Here is a 22729-nt window from a genome sequence, read left to right as displayed (position 1 = left end):
ATGGCGTGAACCCGGGAGGCGGAGCTTGCAGTGAGCCGAGATCGCACCACTGCACTCCAGCCTGGGCGACGCAGCGAGACTCCGTCTCAAACAGAACAAAACAAAAACAAAAAAAAGTCCCAATAATGTTTTGTGAGTTGTATATTTTAAGATATACATCTTATTGCTATTACAATGTATCTTTTGTTATATTGATACTATGAATGGGATGCTCATTTAATTAGTTGTCATGTTTGGTATATAGAAATCGATGTTCTTAACATAGTTCTTTTTTAAACCTCTATCTTTTAAACTCTTGATTCATTTACATTTGTTACACAATCATATTCTATGCTGATGATACTTTTTCTTCTTCTTTCCAATATTCGTACCTCAATCATTTTTCTTGTTGAGTTGTATTAGCTAGAAATTCTAGAAAAATGTTAAATGGTAGTAATAGCTACTATTCCGTTTTTTCCTGATTCTAAATGTAATGCATCTAGACTTTTATTAATTATGGCATTGATTGTTATTTTGAGGAAGAAATCCTTTTTCAGGTTAATAATATATCTTTATATTCAAATTTATTAAGAACATTTATCAGAAACAGATATTGAAATTTTATCAGATTCCTTTTCATTTGTTATTGAGATAATCATTGGTTCTTCTGTATTCTGTTAATTAATTTCTCAAAATTAAACTGTCATAATATTCTTAGGATAGAGACATATAAAGTACTGTATTTTTAAAACAAGTTAAAATGATAATGGTGATTTTATTAAGTGACCTCACACAATAGAAAACACTGTAGCCTTAGAATTTTTCCAACTGATCATTCTACTTAGAAACAACTCTGCTTTGGGATGAGAACTCTAATTTATAGTGAAGTAAACCGGGATTAATTCATCTGATGTAATTGCAAGAATGAGTTCAGGTTTCTATTTTTTCACCTGAAATTTCCTTCATGGTTTGAATATCTAGAAAAAGTAGAGTTTCCTATCTCTAGACTAAACATTTGACCCCATCCTAGGTATGCATTATAATTTTTTAACCAGAAATGGTTAAAGAATTTAAACTCATCTACAATAACTTTGAAGCTCTGAGCTTGAAGATCCTGTGAGAAATGAGATACCACTCCTAGAAGATATAGGAGATATTTTTAGGCTTCCAAAGTTTCCCTGGGAGGCTGATCTAAATTGAGTCACAAACTTATTCTCACCAGGAATGCAATCACTTGAGCTGTTTTCCAACCTGAGCCCCTCTACCCAGATGATCTTCTAAACTCATACTATTCAGACTTTCATCCTTTTTAGTAGAAAATAGCCATAGTCATGGCAGGGTGAGGGCTAGGACAATTACGCAAGGAATTCTTGGCCTCTGCCATGGGACTCTGCAGACTCAGATCATATAATCAGAGATGTTAGCACTGGAGGGGACATCACAATTAGCTTTCTCCACCTCTTAGTTTATCAGTGAGGAAAACTGTCCAGAGCAGGGAAGTGACTAAAGTAACACAGCCAATGTAGGTAATGTGCTGGATAAGAATTTGGAATTCACGATTTTGAATTCAGTGTTTATTTCACCATCACACTGGCTTACACATTGGTATCAGGCTTCTTCTATTATTGAAGTGACCCATTAAGTGAATTCCATCTTGATTCATGTCTGATACAGAGTAATAAACTATTTTATTAAATATCCAAATAATTATACATTCCTCCTTCTTACATGCAAGCCTAAGTTTGCTTGTACTATTTCATGTGGTAACAAATCAGAACATTTCTTGTGTCTGTGAAAATACTCTGAACAACGGAGTACAGTCAGCTTTCTTGTACCAAGAATAGAGGGACTACGTTTCTCCCAGTCATTCTGGGGATAATTTTTGTAAAGGATTGCACGTCATAGATTAAGCTAGGTATCACTTACCAGTGTTTTTTTCCAAATAAAAAAAAATCAGGTGATATCTATAAATGGTTCCATTGTAAATATTAAAGAACATGATGCTTAAAACAGATTAGGGAAAACTATAGAAGGGGTGGAGTTTCGGAGTGCTGATTTTGTCCTTGAATGGTAACAGCTCCATATGGTGGTGAGGTTTATGTTGGTTTGCTGTTTGCAGGTGGTCTTATTATTAGAATTTTTCATACTGAAAATGAACCACATTTTAGTTTGTAAACATATGCCCTTCCAGAGTCGTGCTACCAGTTCTTTGTGAAATAGGTACTGTTGTTCAAAGGATGACTATGTCCTCTTTGGTTGAGGAAAGACGACAACTAACTTAGTAATGACAATATGTAAAATAGGTATTACAAACCAGACATGGTGGCATGAGCCTGTAGTCCCAGATACTTGAGAGGCTAAAGCAGGAGAATCTGTTGATCTGTGGATTTGAGGCTGTAGTGTGTTGTGATTGCACCTGTGAATAGCCCTTGCACTCCAGCCCGAGCAACAAAGCAAGACCCTGTCTCTGAATTTTTTAAAAAGGCATTCCATTCAGATTAATACGCATTTTAATTGTGTTTTGTTGTAAATTACAACTAAATAAAAATTCAACAAATAAACCTGTTGTGATAGGGAAAAGTCTATTGTGATCTGGAAAATATAATGGAGAGATCCAGTGGAAGAGATTTTGGTTCACATTACTCAAAAGAAAATAAACCTTATAGAAGTCTTTACACTTCTAACTTGAAAAATTCTGTGCTAAAATTTAGCTTGGTTGCTAAAATATTTCTCTTTTTTCTCAGAAGATTATTTTTAGCATCCTACAGACACAAGTTACTTTTTAAAATATTTACATACTTGCTTTGCAATGTATTGTTTATCAGTAGTTCTGTATTCTTTGAGATAGTCTATCCAGTCTCTCTGTATTGACTATATGTCTGTATAGATATATGTTAGGAGATAAATGAGTTCTGAAAGGGGAGAAATGTGTTTATGCTAATCATGATATAAGCAATTGATCTTATAAGCAGTGTTCACGGTTCATATCTTTCCTGTTACTGTCTTACAATGAACAAGAAACGATGCTTTATCTGGTATGCATCGTAAATAATGCCCCTTGCTCTCTGCTTCATGACCACATGTGATACTTCTAACATAGATAGCACATGTAAATCCAGTGGCCTTGACTGCAACTCAGGAGAGCATTTTGGCCAAGTAAAAACCAACTAGTCAAGGAAAAAAAAAAAAAAAAAAAAGAAAAACAAATCAAAGTAAATTGATGGTATTGATATTTGTCTATGAAAAACAGCATAATATAGAACAATTCTGGGATAAAATATTGATCTCAAATAATTTTAAGGATTAAATATTGCCACTGTAAGCATACTATGAACAATTATGTTTGTAGTACAGATATATTTATAATTTTAAATCTAAGATTTACCTTAATTGTACAATTTCCTAACTAAAAAAATTACTTTGGAAAAAAACATACTTGAATCTAGAGAAAAGTTGGCAAATACATATGGAAGTTTGTAAAAACATCCAGGGCAGCTCTTTCACTGACTGCAGTAACTTAGGAGTGAAAACAACACAACTGCTTCAATGTACAGCAATGGGCAAATAACCCAATGTATTCACAGGGTGGCTTGTTAGGCAGCACTTAGAATAAATGAGTTGGTTATACAAGTATTGATAAAGATAAATGTGAAAAACACAGTGTTAAGTTTTTAAAAAGTTGTAAAAAGCACAGTAGGATGTCATTTATATAAAATTTAAAAACCTCAAAAGCCATTCTCCTTTGATATATATTCTAAAGAGGAACATATGTAATAATAGAAGTACAAAACGAACATAGTATACACTGTGCAGTCATTTGTGTACTTACTTTTCAAAAATATTTAAGTAGATTTAGCAAACTATTCACATGTAATATTTGGGTAGGAGGTTGGCAGTTTTCTTTTTAACACCTGCCTGTCTGCTGTCATTTAAACTCACATTTAACATGTGGCTATGTGAGGTGAGAGAACTATAATATTTCAGGTTTGTGATTAGTTTGGAGGCTTTTTAAAAGTTTGAATGTTTTCTTGCATTCAGAGCCTTAGTTGACTTAGTTAATTCAAAATAAAACGTATATAAAGCATAGAATGAGCAGCTATACAAAGCTACTCAATCAATGGCAGCTCTATAGGGGTTAGGATTTCTTGTGGGGATGACATTGACGTAGAAAGCATTGTCATCTATTGAGAATGAGGGGGCTGGAGGTATTGGATACTTGAGGTTTAGAAAATACATTGTAGAAAATGGACAAAAAAAAAAAAAATTAAGGGATGAGGCAGAATAGTGCTTGGCAATACCAGGGGTAGGGGGCAGTCTTGCTTGGAAATATATATTTTAAATGGAACCAATTATCATAACATCATTTCCTTTCAGAGATACCGTCTGGTCCCTATTTTACTGGGTCATTATAAAACAAAATGGGGAATTATGTATCCTTCTCTTTTGAGGTCAATTTAACAAGATGGGTAAGAATTAGACCTCCTGGGTTCAAAATCCCTGGATTCAGATCTATTCTTGTATATTTAGGGGAAGTGGTAATAAATTCGATGGACAATTTGGTTTAGTAGTAGATTGAGGACCCTGATGAGGTATATTTGGGAAAACATAACTTCTGCTCTCCCTCACTGACTCACGGGCCTTTGAGGAGTCCAGCAGTCATTGGAATCTGGCCTGAGATTGAGGCTGCTGGCAAACTCCTTCACCAAAGTCCATTCTTATTGCTGACTGAGAAGGGACTAGCATTGGAAATGGCCAATTTTAAATACCACTAGTGCTGGTGTGCTCCTGTCTCCCATTGCCAGTTCTGCCTTATGTGGTTGCCTTGAGAAGCTAAGTTCATTCTGAAAATAATGCCATTGCCCAAAACACTTTAGAAAATTCTAGTTTGAAATTACATCAAGCCACTTGGTCTCTTTGGCGTCAGTTTCTTCATCTGCCATGTGAAAATAATAGTGCCTACTCTGTATCTAAGAAAGTCTCTATAGTAAACAAAAAAAAATGCCTACTCTGTTACTGAAAGTTGTTATGAAAAATAAAAAAGGGAAATGCTTTAGAAACTGTTAAGTGCTATGTAGATGTTACTAATTAACAAACCATTTCAGAAACTATACTTTTTATTTTATGGCCACTATTCACTGTTTAATTTAAAATACCTCATATGTAAACTTGTCTCCCAGTGACTTTTGCTATAACAAATCCCAGATCTTATTTCAAAGTACCAAGATATTGAAAATAGTGCTAAGAGTTTCACATGTGGTATGACCCTCTATATAAACTCGTTTTAAGTCTCCTCTAAAGCTGAAAAGTCCTGTGTTGGAGTTATCAGGGTATTTTATGAGAAAGAAATGAAATTTAATTTTCTCTGTTTTTCCACTTCTGCAGGAAGTCACCAAAGCAGTACAGCCTCTCTTACTGGGAAGAATCATAGCTTCCTATGACCCGGATAACAAGGAGGAACGCTCTATTGCGATTTATCTAGGAATAGGCTTATGCCTTCTCTTTATCGTGAGGACACTGCTCTTACACCCAGCCATTTTTGGCCTTCATCACATTGGAATGCAGATGAGAATAGCTATGTTTAGTTTGATTTATAAGAAGGTAATACTTCCTTGCACAGGCCCTGTGGTACATATGTTCTGTATGGTACATGTTTTAATGCCATAAATTAGGTAGTGAGCTGGTACAAGTAAGGGATAAATGCTGAAATTAATTTCATATGCCTATGAAATAAATGGCAGGAATAATTAATGCTCTTAATTATCCTTGATAATTTAATTGACTTCAACTCATAATTATTAAATATCTTCCGTCAACTGCCTCTGTTGTAGTTTTTTTTTTTTTTTTTTCTCCTAATCATGTTATCTTTTTTTTGGAATCCATGGTTTCCTGTTAAGGTGACACACAGCCTACATAAAAGTAATTGACAAAATATCATCTTATAGTAAAATGCCACATATCTTTATGTTCAGTAAGAAGAGTGTAATATATGATTGTTAATGATAACCCAAACAACAAAAGTTTTCACCTTAACTGGTTGTCATAAGTAGTAGTATTCACTGCCTTATTTTGAGTTGGATTTTTATCATCCTATGAGCCCTACAAATTTAAAGGTTTTGGAACAGCACGTGTATTGAAACCATAAGAACCTACTCTGCTTTTCTGCATGTATTATCCAGACAAGGGCCCAAGTTGCTGAGGCATCATTTAGGTGTATTCAAATTAACATTTAACTACCTTACAAACACAATTTAAGGTTGTTTTGAAGGCATGTACTTGCATCATCCTGATTCACTACCATGTGTGACTAACTTGGATCTGCAAAGTCATTATAGAAAGTTGTTTTGATGGACTCATTTGGATATTGCTTTACCCTTCTTCTCTTTTTTCTTTTACCAATGTAAATATTAAATACTTGGCTTTTAAGGGCATAGATCTGAAATCTGCCTCTAGCAAATAACCCATAACACTTCTAAGACACACCTGCAAGGTCAACTGTGTTGTAAAACCTTGATAACCATACTTTATTGTTCAAAAAAGCCTTTTATGAAGGCAGAAGTAAATAAAAACGGAGTCCACAGTTATCACCTCAGCTGCAATCTCATCAGTTCACAAGTACCAGGAAAACGTGATAAATCAACAAAAGTTTTATTTTGATCTGAACATTTTACATAAGTGAAGACATTGTTAGATATCATTTGGAATGTAGAATCTACACAGCGGCATATCAGAGAAAGTTGAATTCAGTTTAATAAATGTTTATAGAAAGTGCTTGTTATAATGACAATAGCTCAGAATGTGCATGACAAGCTTTTAAGTGATTGGGTACACTCTCATTTGATCTTCTGCACAACTCTTAATGGTAGGTACTATTATCCCTGTCTTATGGATAAGGAAACTAAGATTTAAAAAGTACAGAACATGGTGCGAACACTGCTTCAAAATTTCTAAAATAGGTAAATCACAATCTCTGAACTGGAGGATTTTCTAACCACTAGGGACAATAGAGTACTGATATTTAGTGGGCAGACTGTAATGCAGGAAGAGACAGGCATGGGCTAAACGAGTGTAGAGATCAAATAAAGAGCAGGTTAGTTTGTAAACAAGTCCTTATGTAACATTTAGCAGAAATACAGGATATAGGTGCTTTCAGACCCAGATGCATTGATAAAAAGTTAGGTGGTATTGTATTTGTCTTCCTTTCTCAATGTTGCATATCTATGTTCTTGCCCAGTTTGCTTCATCTCTCTAGCCACACTTATTGGCCTACATTGGCCATCATCACCAAAGAAGGCAATCCCATCTCCGTGTGGCTTTGGTTGGGTCCCTAAAGTGAACCTTGTGTTTACTCTTCCCAGGTCTCATGCCTTCCCATATCTGACCTGTTTTGTCTTCATGGTCAGGATATGTGGGACCTTTCCTACAATGTTCCAAAGTTTGTAACAGAGCTCTCCTCTGCTTTGTTCCAAATTCTGCAACATTTTACTTTAAATAATGAATTTAAATACAAACTTGAGCTTTGCCTATAATTTTCAAGAATGCAGAGATAACTAAATTAACAAAAATATTCATTGAGTCCTTACTGTGCACACAGCTCCATGTTAAGCCTTGTGCAGCACTCAAAGTCGCTCGAGACTAAGCCTGTTACTAAGTCATGTGCAATTTAGCTCAATGGATTTCCCCCACTTCATATTGCTCTGATAATGTTTTGGAATTAACTGCCTTGATTCCTTCCTTTCTTTGTTTATCTATACACTATTTATTATTCTACACCATCTCAAATTTTAACTCCTCAAGAAAATCCTTCCAGATTTTTCTAACCAGGAGTTTTAACTTTCTCTTAACTACCCTATTACTTTCTACTTCCCTTAACTCGTCTATCATATTATATTTAGTTATTTATATACTAGGTCACCTTGACGATGGGATTATGTTTTAATAAATCTTAATAATCCCTGAGGCATCAAGTAGAGTGACTTGCATTTACTAAATGCTCAACAAATATGTGAGGTATTCACTTGAAACTAATATTAGATAATTCCCAGTCAAAGTGATCTAATAGCAAATCAATTCTTCAGTTTTATAGGCAAAATATGACTCTGATCTTCCATAATCATAGTTAAGTTGTCAACTTTATAGTTTTAATTAAGTAAATTTAATTGATAGATAAATAAGTAGATAAAAAATAATTTACCTGCTTAACTAGTTTTCACATAGCATTGCATTTTTCTTTGTAAAATGTATGGATTTTGTATTGACAAACTTTTTCACAAAAGTATTAATTTTTCAGTTATTCATCATATACTTTTATTGACTTTAAAAGTAATTTTATCCAAATGAGTTAGTATAGAACTACATGAAAAATTCAAGGCCAAGGCTTAATTTCAAATTTCAGTACCTTTGGCTCTATCTTTTAAAACAAAACCAAAAACTCCCACACGGTATAAATGGTATTTAAGTATAATACCATTCTCATTGTGAGGAGAAAAAATAATTGTTTCTCTCTAGATGCTGGAAAATAAAACAACTAGAAGCATTCCAGTATAGTATTGACTGTTAAAAGAAATATTTATGAATCTAAGATGATAGTAAGCTAGATGAATAGAACATAATTTTCATTACCTTTACTTAATAATGAATGCATAATAACTGAATTAGTCATATTATAATGTTACTTATAATATATTTGTATTTTGTTTGTTGAAATTATCTAACTTCCCATTTTTCTTTTAGACTTTAAAGCTGTCAAGCCGTGTTCTAGATAAAATAAGTATTGGACAACTTGTTAGTCTCCTTTCCAACAACCTGAACAAATTTGATGAAGTATGTACCTATTGATTTAATCTTTTAGGCACTATTGTTATAAATTATACAACTGGAAAGGTAGAGTTTTCCTGTATCAGATAAGTGGTTAAGTCTTGCTCAGCTCTAGCTTCCCTATTCTGAAAACTGAGAAAGGTCAGTTGTATAGCAGAGCACCATCCTGGGCTCTGGTAGAACCACCCAACTCAAAGGCACCTCAGCCTGTTGTTAATAAGATTTTTCAAAACTTAATTCTTATCAGACCATGCTTCTTTTTAAAACTTTAAATCTGTTATATACTTTGGCCGAATATGATACTCTGAGCAATTCTTGTTCTGTGTTGTCTTATGTGATAAATAAATTCAAGGTCCTTGGGACATATGATGTGTTTTATTTATCTTTGCACATCCAGTACTTAAAATAGCATGAGACCCACAGCTGGTACAAAATTAATTACTGTTGAATTGAGCAAATATTTGTTCTAAATGTCTCTATCAAATGACAGAGTTGTGCAGTTGTGTAGATTGAGTCTCTGGAGAGAGTTCTTTGTTCTCTCATGTTCTATGCTGTGGTTCTTGCTTTATGCAAAAAAAGTAAGTTACTTAAAACCTGGACTAATGATAACTTAAGATGTCCAATCTCAATTCCACTGAATACAAATATGCTTAAAAGTGCACTGGCTTGAAATTTGTTCTTTGGGGAAACCTATTCTATGTGTAGAATGTTTAAGCACATTGTTATGTGCTCCATGTAATGATTACCTAGATTTTACTGTGCTCAGAACCACGAAGTGTTTGACCATATAAGCTCCTTTTACTTGCTTTTTTTCATATATGATTGTTTGTTTCTAGGGATGGAAGATAAAATGACACCTGTTTTTGCTGTGCTTTTATTTTCCAGGGACTTGCATTGGCACATTTCGTGTGGATCGTTCCTCTGCAAGTGGCACTCCTCATGGGGCTAATCTGGGAGTTGTTACAGGCCTCTGCCTTCTGTGGACTTGGTTTCCTGATAGTCCTTGCCCTTTTTCAGGCTGGGCTAGGGAGAATGATGATGAAGTACAGGTAGCAACCTATTTTCATAGCTTGAAGGTTTTTAAAATTATGTTTTCAAAAAGTCCACTTTAGTAAAATCAAGACTGCTCTATGCATAGAACTGTGATCTTCAGTGTCATTAAAAAAGACTTTTTTTTTTTTGGAGATGGAGTCTAGATCTGTCACCCAGGCTGCAGTGCAGTGGCACGATCTTGGCTCACTGCAACTTCTGCCTCCTAGGCTCAAGCAATTCTCCTGCCTTAGCCTCCGGAGTAGCTGGGATTAGTAGCTGGGATTAGCGGCTAATTTTTGTATTTTAGTAGAGACAGGGTTTCACCAGGTTGCCCAGGATGGTCTCGAATGCCCGACTTCAGGTGATCTGCCCACCTCAGAGCCTCCCAAAGTACTGGGATTACAGGCATGAGCTACCGCGCCCGGCCTAAAAAAGACTTTTTAAGATGGTATAAATATTACTTCCTGTATCAATGGGACATTTTTTTGCTTCTCAGTCTCCTGAATTTGTTTATAAATATGTTGATTCAGTTCATTTTTTAGATTATAAAACAGTTAAAAAATGGATAAAACATTTATGTGAATTAAAGGGAATACCTAATTTTTGTGTAGAGTTGATTAGCTTTTACTACTCTGGTTTATGGATCATCACACCAGAGCCTTAGTTACTTTGTGTTACAGAATAACTAATACTAGTGAATGAATGACTTACACAAGTCACTGCTTATGATAAAGGGCTTGAATTTGTCAGCTAGAGTATGATAGAAAGTATATAAATTTTGGAGTCAAATAGCACTTTGTTTGAATCCCAGATTGCATACTTACTAGTTATGTGACCTTAGTCAAGCCACTTCATCTCACTGAGTCTTTGCTTTTTTTATCTCTAAAATAGAGATACCCACTGCTTATAGACTGTCGTAAGGGACAGAGATGGCAGATGGAATGAGTCTGTACAATATCTGACACATAGGAGGCATTTACTAAACAGTAGTTATTATTTTTGTTACCATCTATTTGATAATAAAATAAATGCCCATCTGTCGAATAAAAGAAATATGACTTAAAACCTTGAGCAGTTCTTAGTAGATAATTTGACTTGTTTTTACTATTAGATTGATTGATTGATTGATTTATAGAGATCAGAGAGCTGGGAAGATCAATGAAAGACTTGTGATTACCTCAGAAATGATTGAAAATATCCAATCTGTGAAGGCATACTGCTGGGAAGAAGCAATGGAAAAAATGATTGAAAACCTAAGACAGTAAGTTGTTCCAGTAATTTCAATGTTGTTAGTAATTCTGTCCTTAATTTTTAAAAAATATGTTTGTCACAGTAGACTTCCACTTCTTATTTGATGTTTCTGACAATCAAATGATTGCATTTAAGTTCTCTCAATATTCATACATTAGTTACATAAATTCACTTTCATGGGCTGTAGTTTTATGTAGTTAGTCCAGGGTGTTATTTTGCGCTGCAAGTATATTATATTGATACCTTATTAAAGAATTTCCTACATGTGTTCACTGCTGCTCAATACATTTATTTCATTAAAATAATGATCAAGATATTGAAGGCTGATTGGTAACTCAGACGGAACTGGTAGAGTATACAATTCTGAATCAAATAAATGATTCTCTATTATTATATCTTAATTTATGTGTTACGGTACATTAACCATGAAAAAACTTGTGTCTGGTTAGAATATGTTTGCTCTTCCCTAACTTGGGAATGACATAGGGTAGTATTCACAAATTGGGTTCCTATAAATCCTCCACTTGAAATGAAGTCAGTTCAAGTAATGAAAGCTACCTCCTGAGATAGAATCAGTACTTGGCACCTATCTCTAGTGTTCTTTCACCTCATATAACCTTTCACTGATTAGTAAGGATTATATCCAACAAAGAAAGTACAGCGCAGACTGAGTTACGATTACTGAGATAAATCTGGTCAAGATGTAAACTATAGCGTTTCTGTAGCAATGAGACCATTTTTCTTCAGTTGAGCTCCATGTTCTACAAACTCCAATCTAAAAAGGTTCTAGGAGACTCAGTGAAAGTTGATACACTGTTCAAGGAACAAATAATTTCAGCACATGAGAATTTCACAAGGAAAAATATACTAAAAAGAGAAGTACCCTTATGGATGGTGTCAGTATGGGTTATGAGGAATTCAGGCTGCTGAGTCCAGTACACAATGGTAACTGAGCTGCAGGTGTGTGATTGGAACAACAAAAGAAATGCTGAAATATTAAGTCCTTTGCCGTGTAAACAGAAAGAGTAAAAGAGTATTTATTTCCCAAACATTATTGGTCACCTGTTTTTGTTATGCATTTCAAGATAAATCCAGGAAAGGAATTGCGTTTTCTTTCCAGAAAACAAGTTCTTGGGGGAATTGTTCAATTGGTAGATCTTCTTTATCTCATTAACAAGTCAGTGTTCCATCACACTTGCTCTCTGCATCACTCTTCTGCAAACACATGTATAGCAAGGGTGATGACAAGGATATCAGAAGATCTGGTTTTCTCAAACTCATGATAAACTCATGACTGGGTCATTCTTGGTGCTGATTTTACTTTGTTTTTTGTTGTTTTTTTGTTCCCTCTTCCTCAAAAGATGAAATCTATTCCCTTTACTTGGTATTTCTGTTTGATATATAGTGAATGTTTAGTTGTAACCTTTATAATCTGGCATGAAATTGTCACTCGAAAAGGCTAGAAAGTGTTGACATAAATATGGGAAAGCAAGAATTGCCCCTACTCAAGAGAGCAAATATAATGTTCTGGAAGAGATTGGCAGAATTCACATTAAAGGAGTGATTACCTCAGCCTGGGACACTGTTGTGCTGGTCAAAAGGCTGTGCAAAGCTCCCTGAAAATCCACTTTTTTACTGCTCTTTAGTAATAAAGTCACTTTCAATTTTAAAAATAAGAAACTGATATAATAGTTTTATGAGTCATAAAATGTTAGCAATTATATTATGGAGAATCTACTTTCTGAGTGATTCTTACAAATGTTCTTGGATCCATTTTTTTTTTCTTATGGTACTTCTTCTTCCTATTTTTCCCAGCTCTAATATATTTCAACAACAGTTCAACAAATTTAACATTTTTATAAAAAGTGTTTTCTATCATTTTATAAATACCAGCCTAGTCCATGTTTTTCCTTTTCTTGTTGAGGAGAAAGGACACACATTGTAAATTTAAATATAGACCTCTACTGTGCTATTTAATCTTGGCAACAACTCCACAAAGGAGATGACATGTTTTCCTTCTATAGGGGTGGATTCTGTAAAGTTAGAGGGCAGAGTGACTTGCTTAAGATGTCATAGCTGTAACTGGCAGAACCAGGATTCAAAGCCAGGTGAGATGCCAAAATCATAATCTGTCTTCAGTGTCAAGTTACTGAAATTGGTAGACCTAAATAGACTGAATTGCAATCTGGGTTGGGCACATTGAACTCAATTTTCTTCATCAGTGTGCTCAGATTACATTTTATTTTTCAGACTAAAAACGGAAAAAAGATTCCCTCTTAGTTCTGCACTTGAGAATGAGAATAGCTTTTCTGAATTAAGGAAGAACTAATGCCCAAATGCCAGGTACCCACATGCACTATGCCATGGCACAGCTGTTGCCCCCTTTCACCAGAGCCCTCTGCCTCTCTCCTGGTTGACCTTTCCTTGGGCAAGAACTGGATGGGGAGGATCACAAGTGACTCCAATTTGTATGGCTTCTGGAAGACTGGGACCGAGTTGAAGGCAGTGTTGTCTCCTGCACTCCCTGTTTTCTGCCTGTTAGAGCACTGAAGCCTCACATATATATTAAAAAAACTAATTTCCATTTGCATTTCAGACTAGAAGATTGAATGTATAGTGTAATGTGATTGCAAATAATTATGTTGAAATGAGACAGAGAGGATGTAGTATCTACTTTTATAATTTTTCAAAACCCACCTGCAACTTGAATCAAAAGAACTACTTGTGTGTTTTGGGTTTTTTGTTTTGTTTTGTTTTGTTTTTCAAATGCAAATCCTGGAAACCTACTGAGACTCATTCAATCAGTATCTCTAAGAGGCAGGCCCGAGACTGTATTTTTAAAAAGCATCTCAAGTGATTTTTACACATGCTAAGGTTTGAGAACCACTTCTCTGTAGCTTATATGTTATTTTCAGTGTTCCTCAAAGCCAAGTTACAATTTCCGAAGTGCTAAGAATCCATTAGATAATCACAGAATTGTCTTTTTCCTTCATAAATCTTGCAACATTGTTCTCATTTCCACAATTAATTACTTAAAACACTAACCAACAAACAAGCAAAAAATGATTAGTCTAATCTTACAAGTTAGTAATGAAGTAAAGGTTTAAAAATAATGTCCTAATAATGTTAGTAACAAATTATTAATTATAATTTAAATATAATATTTACAAGTATGTACAAAACACTGGTACTTTCATTGTTATCCTTTCGTATAAGGTAACTGAGGCCCAGAGAGATTAAATAATATACCCAAGGTCACACAGGTCATATGATGTGGAGCCAGATTAAAAATATAGGCAGAAAGACTCTAGAGACCATGCTCAGATCTTACATTCCAAGATCCCTGATATTTGAAAAATACAATAACATCCTGAATTTTATTATTATTATTTTTTATAGAACAGAACTGAAACTAACTCGGAAGGCAGCCTATGTGAGATACTTCAATAGCTCAGCCTTCTTCTTCTCAGGGTTCTTTGTGGTGTTTTTATCTGTGCTTCCCTATGCACTAATCAAAGGAATCGTCCTCCGAAAAATATTCACAACCATATCATTCTGCATTGTTCTGCGCATGGCGGTCACTCGGCAATTTCCCTGGGCTGTACAAACATGGTATGACTCTCTTGGAGCAATAAACAAAATACAGGTAATGTACCATAATGCTACATTATATACTATGATTAAAGTAATCAGTCAATAGATCAGTTATAATGAACTTTGCAAATGTGCAAAAATATAGAAAAAGAAATTTCCTTCTCTAGGAAGTTATAAAAGTTGCCAGCTAATACTAGGAATGTTCACCTTAAACATTTCCTGGCATTTCTCTGGACAGTACGATGGATGAGAATGGCATTTTATGCCAAATTACCTTAAAATCCCAATAATACTGATGTAGCTAGCAGCTTTGAGAAATTCTGAAGTTTTCAGGTGATAAGACTCAATTTATATGAAGCTAATTGGATAAACTTGTGTATTATTAAGAAGCAAATAAATGCTTATTATGCTTTTTTGCTGTTTATTTAAATATTTAACCCAGAAAATAAGTCACTGTGACAGAAATAAAAATGAGGGAGAAGGGTGAGCCACTTTTAGGTAGTTCTGGCATTATTTATTCTAGGCCAGAGGTTGTAAATGGTGGCCCATAGACCTAATTTTGGCTCCTAGACGTGTTTTAACCTTTCATTTAAAAAATTTATATTGGTTGCCTGCAATTAAAAATTGGGAGATGTCTCTCACACACACACATAAACACACATACGCTCATGTGTGCAGCCTCTTTTGAAGAATTGGAATAACTAGTCAACTGCGTCATCCTTTTCCACAAGCTATGGCAGCTCCCTGCTCACAGAGCGCCTGCCATCTCCAGTTCATCACGCTGTCTTCTCAGCCCCACTCCTTAATTATATCACCTGTTTGGTCCTGAGACTAAGTGAGTTTGAGATCTGTGATTTAGACAAAGTGGTGACTCTAGCTCTGAATCATAGTAAGTAGCTCTGGGAATCATCTTGTCTTCTGTTAATCCATTGAGAGAGAGAGAAAGAAGGGAGAGAGAAAGAAAGAAGAAGAAACAGATCTGGGGAGAGTCACTGAATGGGAGCATACAGACAGAGAAACAGATCTTGAAAACCAAACTGGGAGAAAATGAGAGAAACCAAAAGAGAGGTAAAGAGGAGCAGAGAAGAAAATGAAGAAGCGAGGCGAGGACCAAGCTTTTTCATTACTTCTTATGGCCAAGACTTCCGGATGCATGGACTTAATTCTTCCTTATGCTCCTACCTTCCCTAGGGAAACTGATTTGAGTCTCTAATAGAGCCCTTCTTTTAGAATCACAGTTTGATGCCTTAAAACTAGTTATATATCTTCACATGCTTCCTTAACCCACAGAAGTGATGCTAATGAGGCCTTTAATGAGGAGGGTGCTATTAAGATGAAGACATTCATTTTTTCTCCATCCAGTGTTGGATTAAGGCACATTAGTGGGTAATTCCCAGGGTTGCTTTATAAATTCATCACTAAGGTTAGCATATAATAGTATAAGGAAGAATCAGTTGTATGTTAAATCTAATGTATAAAAAGTTTTATAAAGTATCATATGTTTAGAGAGTATATTTCAAATATGAATCCTAGTGCTTGGCAAATTAACTTTAGAACATTGTAATAAAATTATTATATTAAGAAATAATTACTATTTCATTATTAAAATTCATGTATAAGATGTAGCACAATGAGAGTATAAAGTAGATGTAATAATGCATTAATGCTATTCTGATTCTATAACATGTTTTTGCTCTCTTTTATAAATAGGATTTCTTACAAAAGCAAGAATATAAGACATTGGAATATAACTTAACAACTACAGAAGTAGTGATGGAGAATGTAACAGCCTTCTGGGAGGAGGTCAGAATTTTTAAAAAATTGTTTCTCTAAAGACCTATTTTCTTCTTGGTGAATCTGGATTTCATCCTGATGGCAAATAAAATTAGAATGATGATATAACTGGTAGAACGGGAAGGAGGATCACTCACTTATTTTTTAGATTAAGAAGTAGAGGAATGGCTGGGCGCTCATGCTTGTAATCCCAGCACTTTGGGAGACCAAGAGACCAAGGCAAGTGGATCGCCTGAGGTCAGGAGTTCAAGACCAGCCTAGCCAACGTGGTAAAACCCTGTTTCTACTAAAAATACAAAAAATTAGCTGGTCATGATGGCAGACGCCTGTAGTCCCAGCTACTCGGGAGGCTGAGGCAGGAGAATCACTTGAACCCACGAGGCGGAGGTTGCAGTGAGCCGATATCGTACCACTGCACTCCAGTCTGGGCAGCAAGATGAGACTCTGTCAAAAAACAAACAAACAAACAAACAAACAAACAAATAGAGGAATATTAAATGCAATATAAAAGCTTTTTTATTTCTAAGTCATATAATTTGTTTCACATAACAAATCAGGAAATAATACAGAGATCATAGGCTTTGGAGCTGGGTTTGAATCCTGGCTCTGCCATTTACTTTCTGTGTAATCCAAGTCAAGTTGCTTAACTTTGTGGGCCCTCTGGCTCTCCATGTGTAAAATGGAGAATATTAATATTTACCTTGCAAGTTTGTTGTGAAGACTGAAGGAGACATTTTGGGTAAAACATTCGTCAGAGTACCATGCACACAGTGGTTCCTCAATAAACGTTAGCTTCTCTGATCGCAAGTTCCAGTCCAAAGTGCTTTATATATACCAGTTAATAAAAGGATGTGGGAGAGATATACCCGTGTATTGTTTTCTACCATTTTTAACCTATTTTCATCCACCATTACAAATTCTGTTATACTGCTCGACATAAAAAATATTATCAATGATTTTTAGTCTCTGAAGAGCAATATTTGATTATTGAGCACACCTGTGGAATTTTTAGTTTCTTCTCACTTACATGGGTTGTGTACAGGTAGGAGGTATGAAGCCAATGTCCTAGGTCTAAATCTTTCTCAATGTCATACTTTGGATTCATTTATATAAGTAACTTGAGTACCAGTGCTTTGTTTTACTTCATTTTTTAAAGATATAGGTAACAGAGTAATTCCCATGTGCCTAGCAAAATTGTTGGGTATAAAAGTTTGTGGATCAGATTTATTTTACTTTGATTTTAGGAATTTCAAGTGTCTTTGTAGGCATGAAGGAAAAATATGTAGTTTGACATTTTCTACTACTTTCAGGTCATTATTTTCCTGCTCTAGTGCAAAAATCCTCAATTGCTGTCTCACTTCATCTAATTAAATAGGTAGCATGCTTGAGCCCTTACTATGTGCCAGGCACTAGGATAAGCGCTTTATATGGTTTTTCCCACTTAATTTTCACAGCATTTCTATGACCTCAATAAAATTAATATTTTCATTTCACTGATAATAAAATGGAGGCTTCAAAAAGTTTAGGGACTTGGCTCAGCTCACACAACTGGCAAAGATTGAAAATGAATTTTGGTCCCAAATGTCATAGGCTAGAGCCCTTTCACTAAACTGTTGTCTTCCATCTGGTGGCATCTACCTCCTCCAGTCTTTGTCACCTAAACTCTGTGCACCCCTTGATGGCATTTACTTATGATGCTGATGCTTGTTAAATTTCCTGTTTGAGACTTTAATATCCATATAAACGAGTCTTCCAATACTTTACTTAGAACTTTTATTTTGTAGTGACTTCTTCAGAAGCTTTCTCTCTTAGTCATATCCTGAGTTTTGTTAGCACCTGGACTTACCTCGCTTTGGAAATGTTGCACTCTGAAATCTCTTTCGCAGCCTGGAATTTCCTAATCTTCCAACTCTTTGAGTCTTTTAATTCTACATTTACTGCCTTTCCATTTCATCAGAATTTCTAGTCTCCTTAATTCTTCCTTTTGGACTCCTGATTTAACCTCTGCTTATTCAAAATACAGTAATTTCATTCTCTCAGCTGCACTCTCAATTCCCTTTTCCTTTTGGTGATTTTTTTTTTCCCCTGCAAAACACTTACTTTATCAGTTTTGGAGAAGGAAGTGCTATCTGAGAAACAATAGTGCTATCTGTTGACTCTAGTCAACTGTAAGTTTTATACATTTATTGTTTCAACCTTATATGGGTCTATAATCCTTCTTGGGAAATCCTTTCATTTGTCTTTAATTTTCTTTACCATTTCCCTAAAGGCTATTCCAGATTTTTATCACATTCACAAAATTCCCATCTTCTCCCAGGATCTGTTCACCCCCAGTAGATGGCCTTGTCTCCCACAATACATAGAGAAAATAGAGGCCACCGTCATATTTGAATGTTTCCAACATCTCTCTTCACCCTTGGAATTACCTTTTTCTTCTTTTGTATCTAAGAGAAAGACGTATGCTTCCTCTTACCCTTGTCTGAACTATTCTATTTTGCTTCATCTTCTCAGAACAGGGGACCAGCAATTATCCTTCCTCCAGAAGCTTCAGTATCTTTTGTCAACTGACTCCTTCTCATGTTTAAATATTTTCAAGTTAAACAATTTCTTCCCTGACTTTTGCTCATGCAACCTCATGCCCAAAACCTTATCACTCTTCTTCCCTTTGCTGTCAAGGCTATTCTCACGTCTTCACTTTTTGTGGACTTCTCCCCACTACAACATAGATTCTGCTATCACCAATCTATTAAAACTGTCATACTCTTGTAGAATATATCATTTAATGTAGCTTCAGTGAACCGTTCTTTCCAGATCATTTTGGCCTCAGGCCATGACTTCTAAGTTTGCCCTGCCTGCCACTTAAGTGATTATGGGCCACTGGGTCCCCACCTAGGCTTCCGTGTTAGTTGGTTTTCACGTTGCTGATAAAGACATACCCAAGAATGGTCAATTTACAAAAGAAAGGGGCTTAAAGGACTCACAGTTCCACGTGGCTGGGGAGGCCTCACAATCATGGTGGAGGATGAAAGGCGTGTCTCACATGGAGGCAGATAAGAGAATAGAACTTGTGCAGGGCAACTCCCCTTTATTAAACCATTGGATCTTGTGAGACTTCTTCACTATCATGAGAATAGGATGGGCAAGACCCGCCCCCATGATTCAGTTATCTCCCACTGGGTCCCCCCGGCAACACATGGGAATTATGGGAGCTACAATTCAAGATGAGATTTGGGTGAGGACATAGCCAAACCATATCAGCCTCATTCTGACTTTTTATGTTCTCTGTGGGTGACCTCTCTCAGGCTCAAGTGATATCAATGTGCTGATGACTCTCAAATGCACATCTCTGGCTTCAGTTTCTTTCTTGAACTTCATACATATGTTTCCACATTTCCTGCATGTACCTCAATGTTCTTGTTCCTCACTCCCCAGGCTTCATAAATACCCACTCATTTTAGTGTATTCTCCATCTCCTTTGATAGCATCTCTGAGAGGCAAGTCCCTGGTGAGTTATATATGACTCCTCCCTTGCTCCAAACCTGAGAGTAAGTAAAATTCCTATTAACATATTAGGAAGCTGAGGCTTAGACAGTTTAAGTAACTCAAGCATGGTTACACACCTAGCTAGGGCAGAGCTAAAATGTCAGGCTAGGCTTCTATGACTCCAAAGTCCTTTCTCACTCAGCATATCATCACTTATTTAAAAAAAAAAATCACATATATGATTTTTTTTTCTTTAAGAGACAGAATCTTGCTCTATCATGTGGGCTGGAGTGCAGTGGCACAATCATAGCTCACTGTAACCTTGAACTTGGGCTCAAGTGATCCTCCTGCCTTAGCCTGTTGAGTAGCTAGGGCTACAGGTGCACACCACCATGCCTAGCTAATTTTTGTTTGTTTGTTTGTTTTTTGAGATGGAGTCTCACTCTGTCACCCAGTCTGGAGTGCAGTGGTGCAATCTCGGCTCACTGCAACCTCTGCTGCCCAGGTTCAAGCAATTCTCCTACCTCAGCCTCCTGAGTAGCTGGGATTACAGGTGCCTGCCACTGCACCCACCTAATTTTTGTATTTTTAGTAGAGACGGGGTTTCACCATTGGTGAGACTTGTCTTGAATTCTTGACCTTGTGATCCACTCGCCTCGGCCTCCCAAAGTGCTGGGATTACAGGTGTGAGCTACCACGCCTGGCCGCCTACCTAATTTTTAATTTTTTTGTAGAGACAGGATCTCACTACATTGCCCAGACTGGTCTTGAACTCCTGTTCTCAAACGATCCTCCTGCCTCAGCCACCCCAAGTGCGGGGATTACAGGCATGAGTCCTTGCACCTGGCCCGTATATATGATTTTTAGTATATGTAAATGTAAATATAAATATAAATGTATGGAGTGATATCTATTGAAATGTTAAACATAGTTCTTAGTGGTACAACTACAGGTAATTTCTCTTTTCTTATTTCTAGTTTTCTACGTTTTCAAATGTGTCTTCTGTAATCAGAAATAAAAGTTATAGTAACAACAGTCTTCCATTGATACAAGTGCTTATTGGATAAAAGTCCCACTTCTAAGCATGAAACTCACAACTTATAGGTTAATAGCCTTTGTCACCTTGTCAATACATCTGACCCAGCCACTCACACCATTCCTGAGATATATTTTGTTCTTTTGTGCCTAAATCACTGTGCATGCAGATCCATCTTCCCGAAACACCTATAACGATGTCTTAGTCTTGTGAAATCCTACTTACATCCTTCATAGCCTAGCACGCATGTAATTTACTTGGTCAAGGGTGAGTCAGTTGTTCTCTTGAATGTACTCCTATATGACGTGGTGTGATTTCAATTGTTGCACCAAGCACATTGCAATATTAATTCATTTATCATTCTCCCATATAGGACGTTTGAAGTAGTTTCTAATACAGAGATTATACTCAATAAATATTTATTAGATAAATAAATGAATAAGGGAATAGCAAATACCTTTGTCTCATTTTAAAATACTTTCATTGTTAGCTACCCATATAATAAAAAACTCAAAGCAGTAGTCTTCAAGCTTGATTGTTTATGTATGCCTTGAAAGAATTTTGAAAACCTATGTACCCCTGACACACTTTTAAGTTAACTTATAAATATTTCGACATAGTTTTAGGTGGTGGCAAATGATGTAGTTTCTTGTGTATTTTGCACTGCGTAAGTATGCTACATGGATTTCTTCAAAACCTTGAAGCTGCAGTTTCAGTGCATTCAATTTATGGAAAATAAATGAATTCATGAAATTGGCTCTTATTGTCAAGTCAATCAGCTAGATATAACTTGCTTTCTGTCAGGAAAAGTCTGACTTTAAAATACAGATAATAACTATTATTAATTACTTTATTAAATTATTAAAATTTAAAAAATAATTAAATAATTTGTTAATTAAAATGCCTTATTCCCCTACTCATTTCTGCAATTTGACTCTAAGAATAGATAAGACACATAGATTGCCTTATGTTTGAAATCTGGGTGAAATAAGATACTGCCTCCTTCAGTGTTTCTGCCTTTGCTTTTATGGGAGCCTCTTTCAAGAGAAAGTCATTCTCTCATGGTCCCCTTGTTTGAGTCCCAGAGGTTTTTCTACTCCAGAAAGTTCTGCGTAGTAAGACTAGTACTATACTCCCTTGCATGGTAAGTGAGAAGGCTGTCTGTATAAAATGAGGGAAGGACTCATGAGAGGGAAGTAGGTCAGGAGAAATGATAGATTCTCAGGCAGGTTAATTGTAGGAAAGAGTTAATAGAGTCTCTTAAAACAAGGTGCATTTGCTTCCTCCTGATCAATCTTTAGGACTGTTTACTTTGATTTGAAGACCACTATGCTAAAGCTTCCCAAGGGGGCAATAGTGAGGCAAGGAATTTTTAAAAGGGAATTACTTCTTCCTAGCTACTTTTGTGAAATGAATTCATTTGAATCATCTGGCAATCTCTTCATATTTATTTTCAGCAATAATTGCTTCAAGAAATGCTCTGAGCTTCTCAGAAGAGGATGCTACCAAAAGTAATGGAGTAGAATTCAGATTTGGGTTGTGACTTAAAGCTATGTGACTTTAGTCAGTTAACTGCTGAGTCACAGTCTACAACTTTGAAAGAGGAGGATTATAAAATCTATCTCATGTTAATGCTAAAGATTAAATAAGTGTTTATGTACCCAGCTTATAGGATAAGAGGGTGTGTGTGTGTGTGTGTGTGTGTGTGTGTATGTATACATGTATGTATTCAGTCTTTTTTTTTTT

General features: G+C 35.7%; 1 protein-coding gene across 1 annotated transcript in view; it reads left to right on the top strand.

The window, feature by feature from the left end:
• CFTR (cystic fibrosis transmembrane conductance regulator (ATP-binding cassette sub-family C, member 7)) overlaps nucleotides 1–22729 on the top strand; it is a gene marked incomplete at its 5' end in the record, with an annotated part of 169601 nt that overhangs the window by 23234 nt on the left and 123638 nt on the right. The window contains 6 exons of the mRNA XM_011971663.1: nucleotides 5362–5577; nucleotides 8710–8799; nucleotides 9679–9842; nucleotides 10961–11086; nucleotides 14476–14722; nucleotides 16381–16473. Of these exons, the coding sequence (XP_011827053.1) occupies nucleotides 5362–5577; nucleotides 8710–8799; nucleotides 9679–9842; nucleotides 10961–11086; nucleotides 14476–14722; nucleotides 16381–16473 (936 nt within the window). The remainder of the gene's footprint in view (nucleotides 1–5361; nucleotides 5578–8709; nucleotides 8800–9678; nucleotides 9843–10960; nucleotides 11087–14475; nucleotides 14723–16380; nucleotides 16474–22729) is intronic.

Source organism: Mandrillus leucophaeus, unplaced genomic scaffold (assembly GCF_000951045.1).
Source record: "Mandrillus leucophaeus isolate KB7577 unplaced genomic scaffold, Mleu.le_1.0 Scaffold1235, whole genome shotgun sequence".
Taxonomy (NCBI): domain Eukaryota; kingdom Metazoa; phylum Chordata; class Mammalia; order Primates; family Cercopithecidae; genus Mandrillus; species Mandrillus leucophaeus.
The sequence above is the reverse complement of the archived record's forward strand: the minus strand, read 5'-3'. Positions and strand labels throughout refer to the sequence as shown.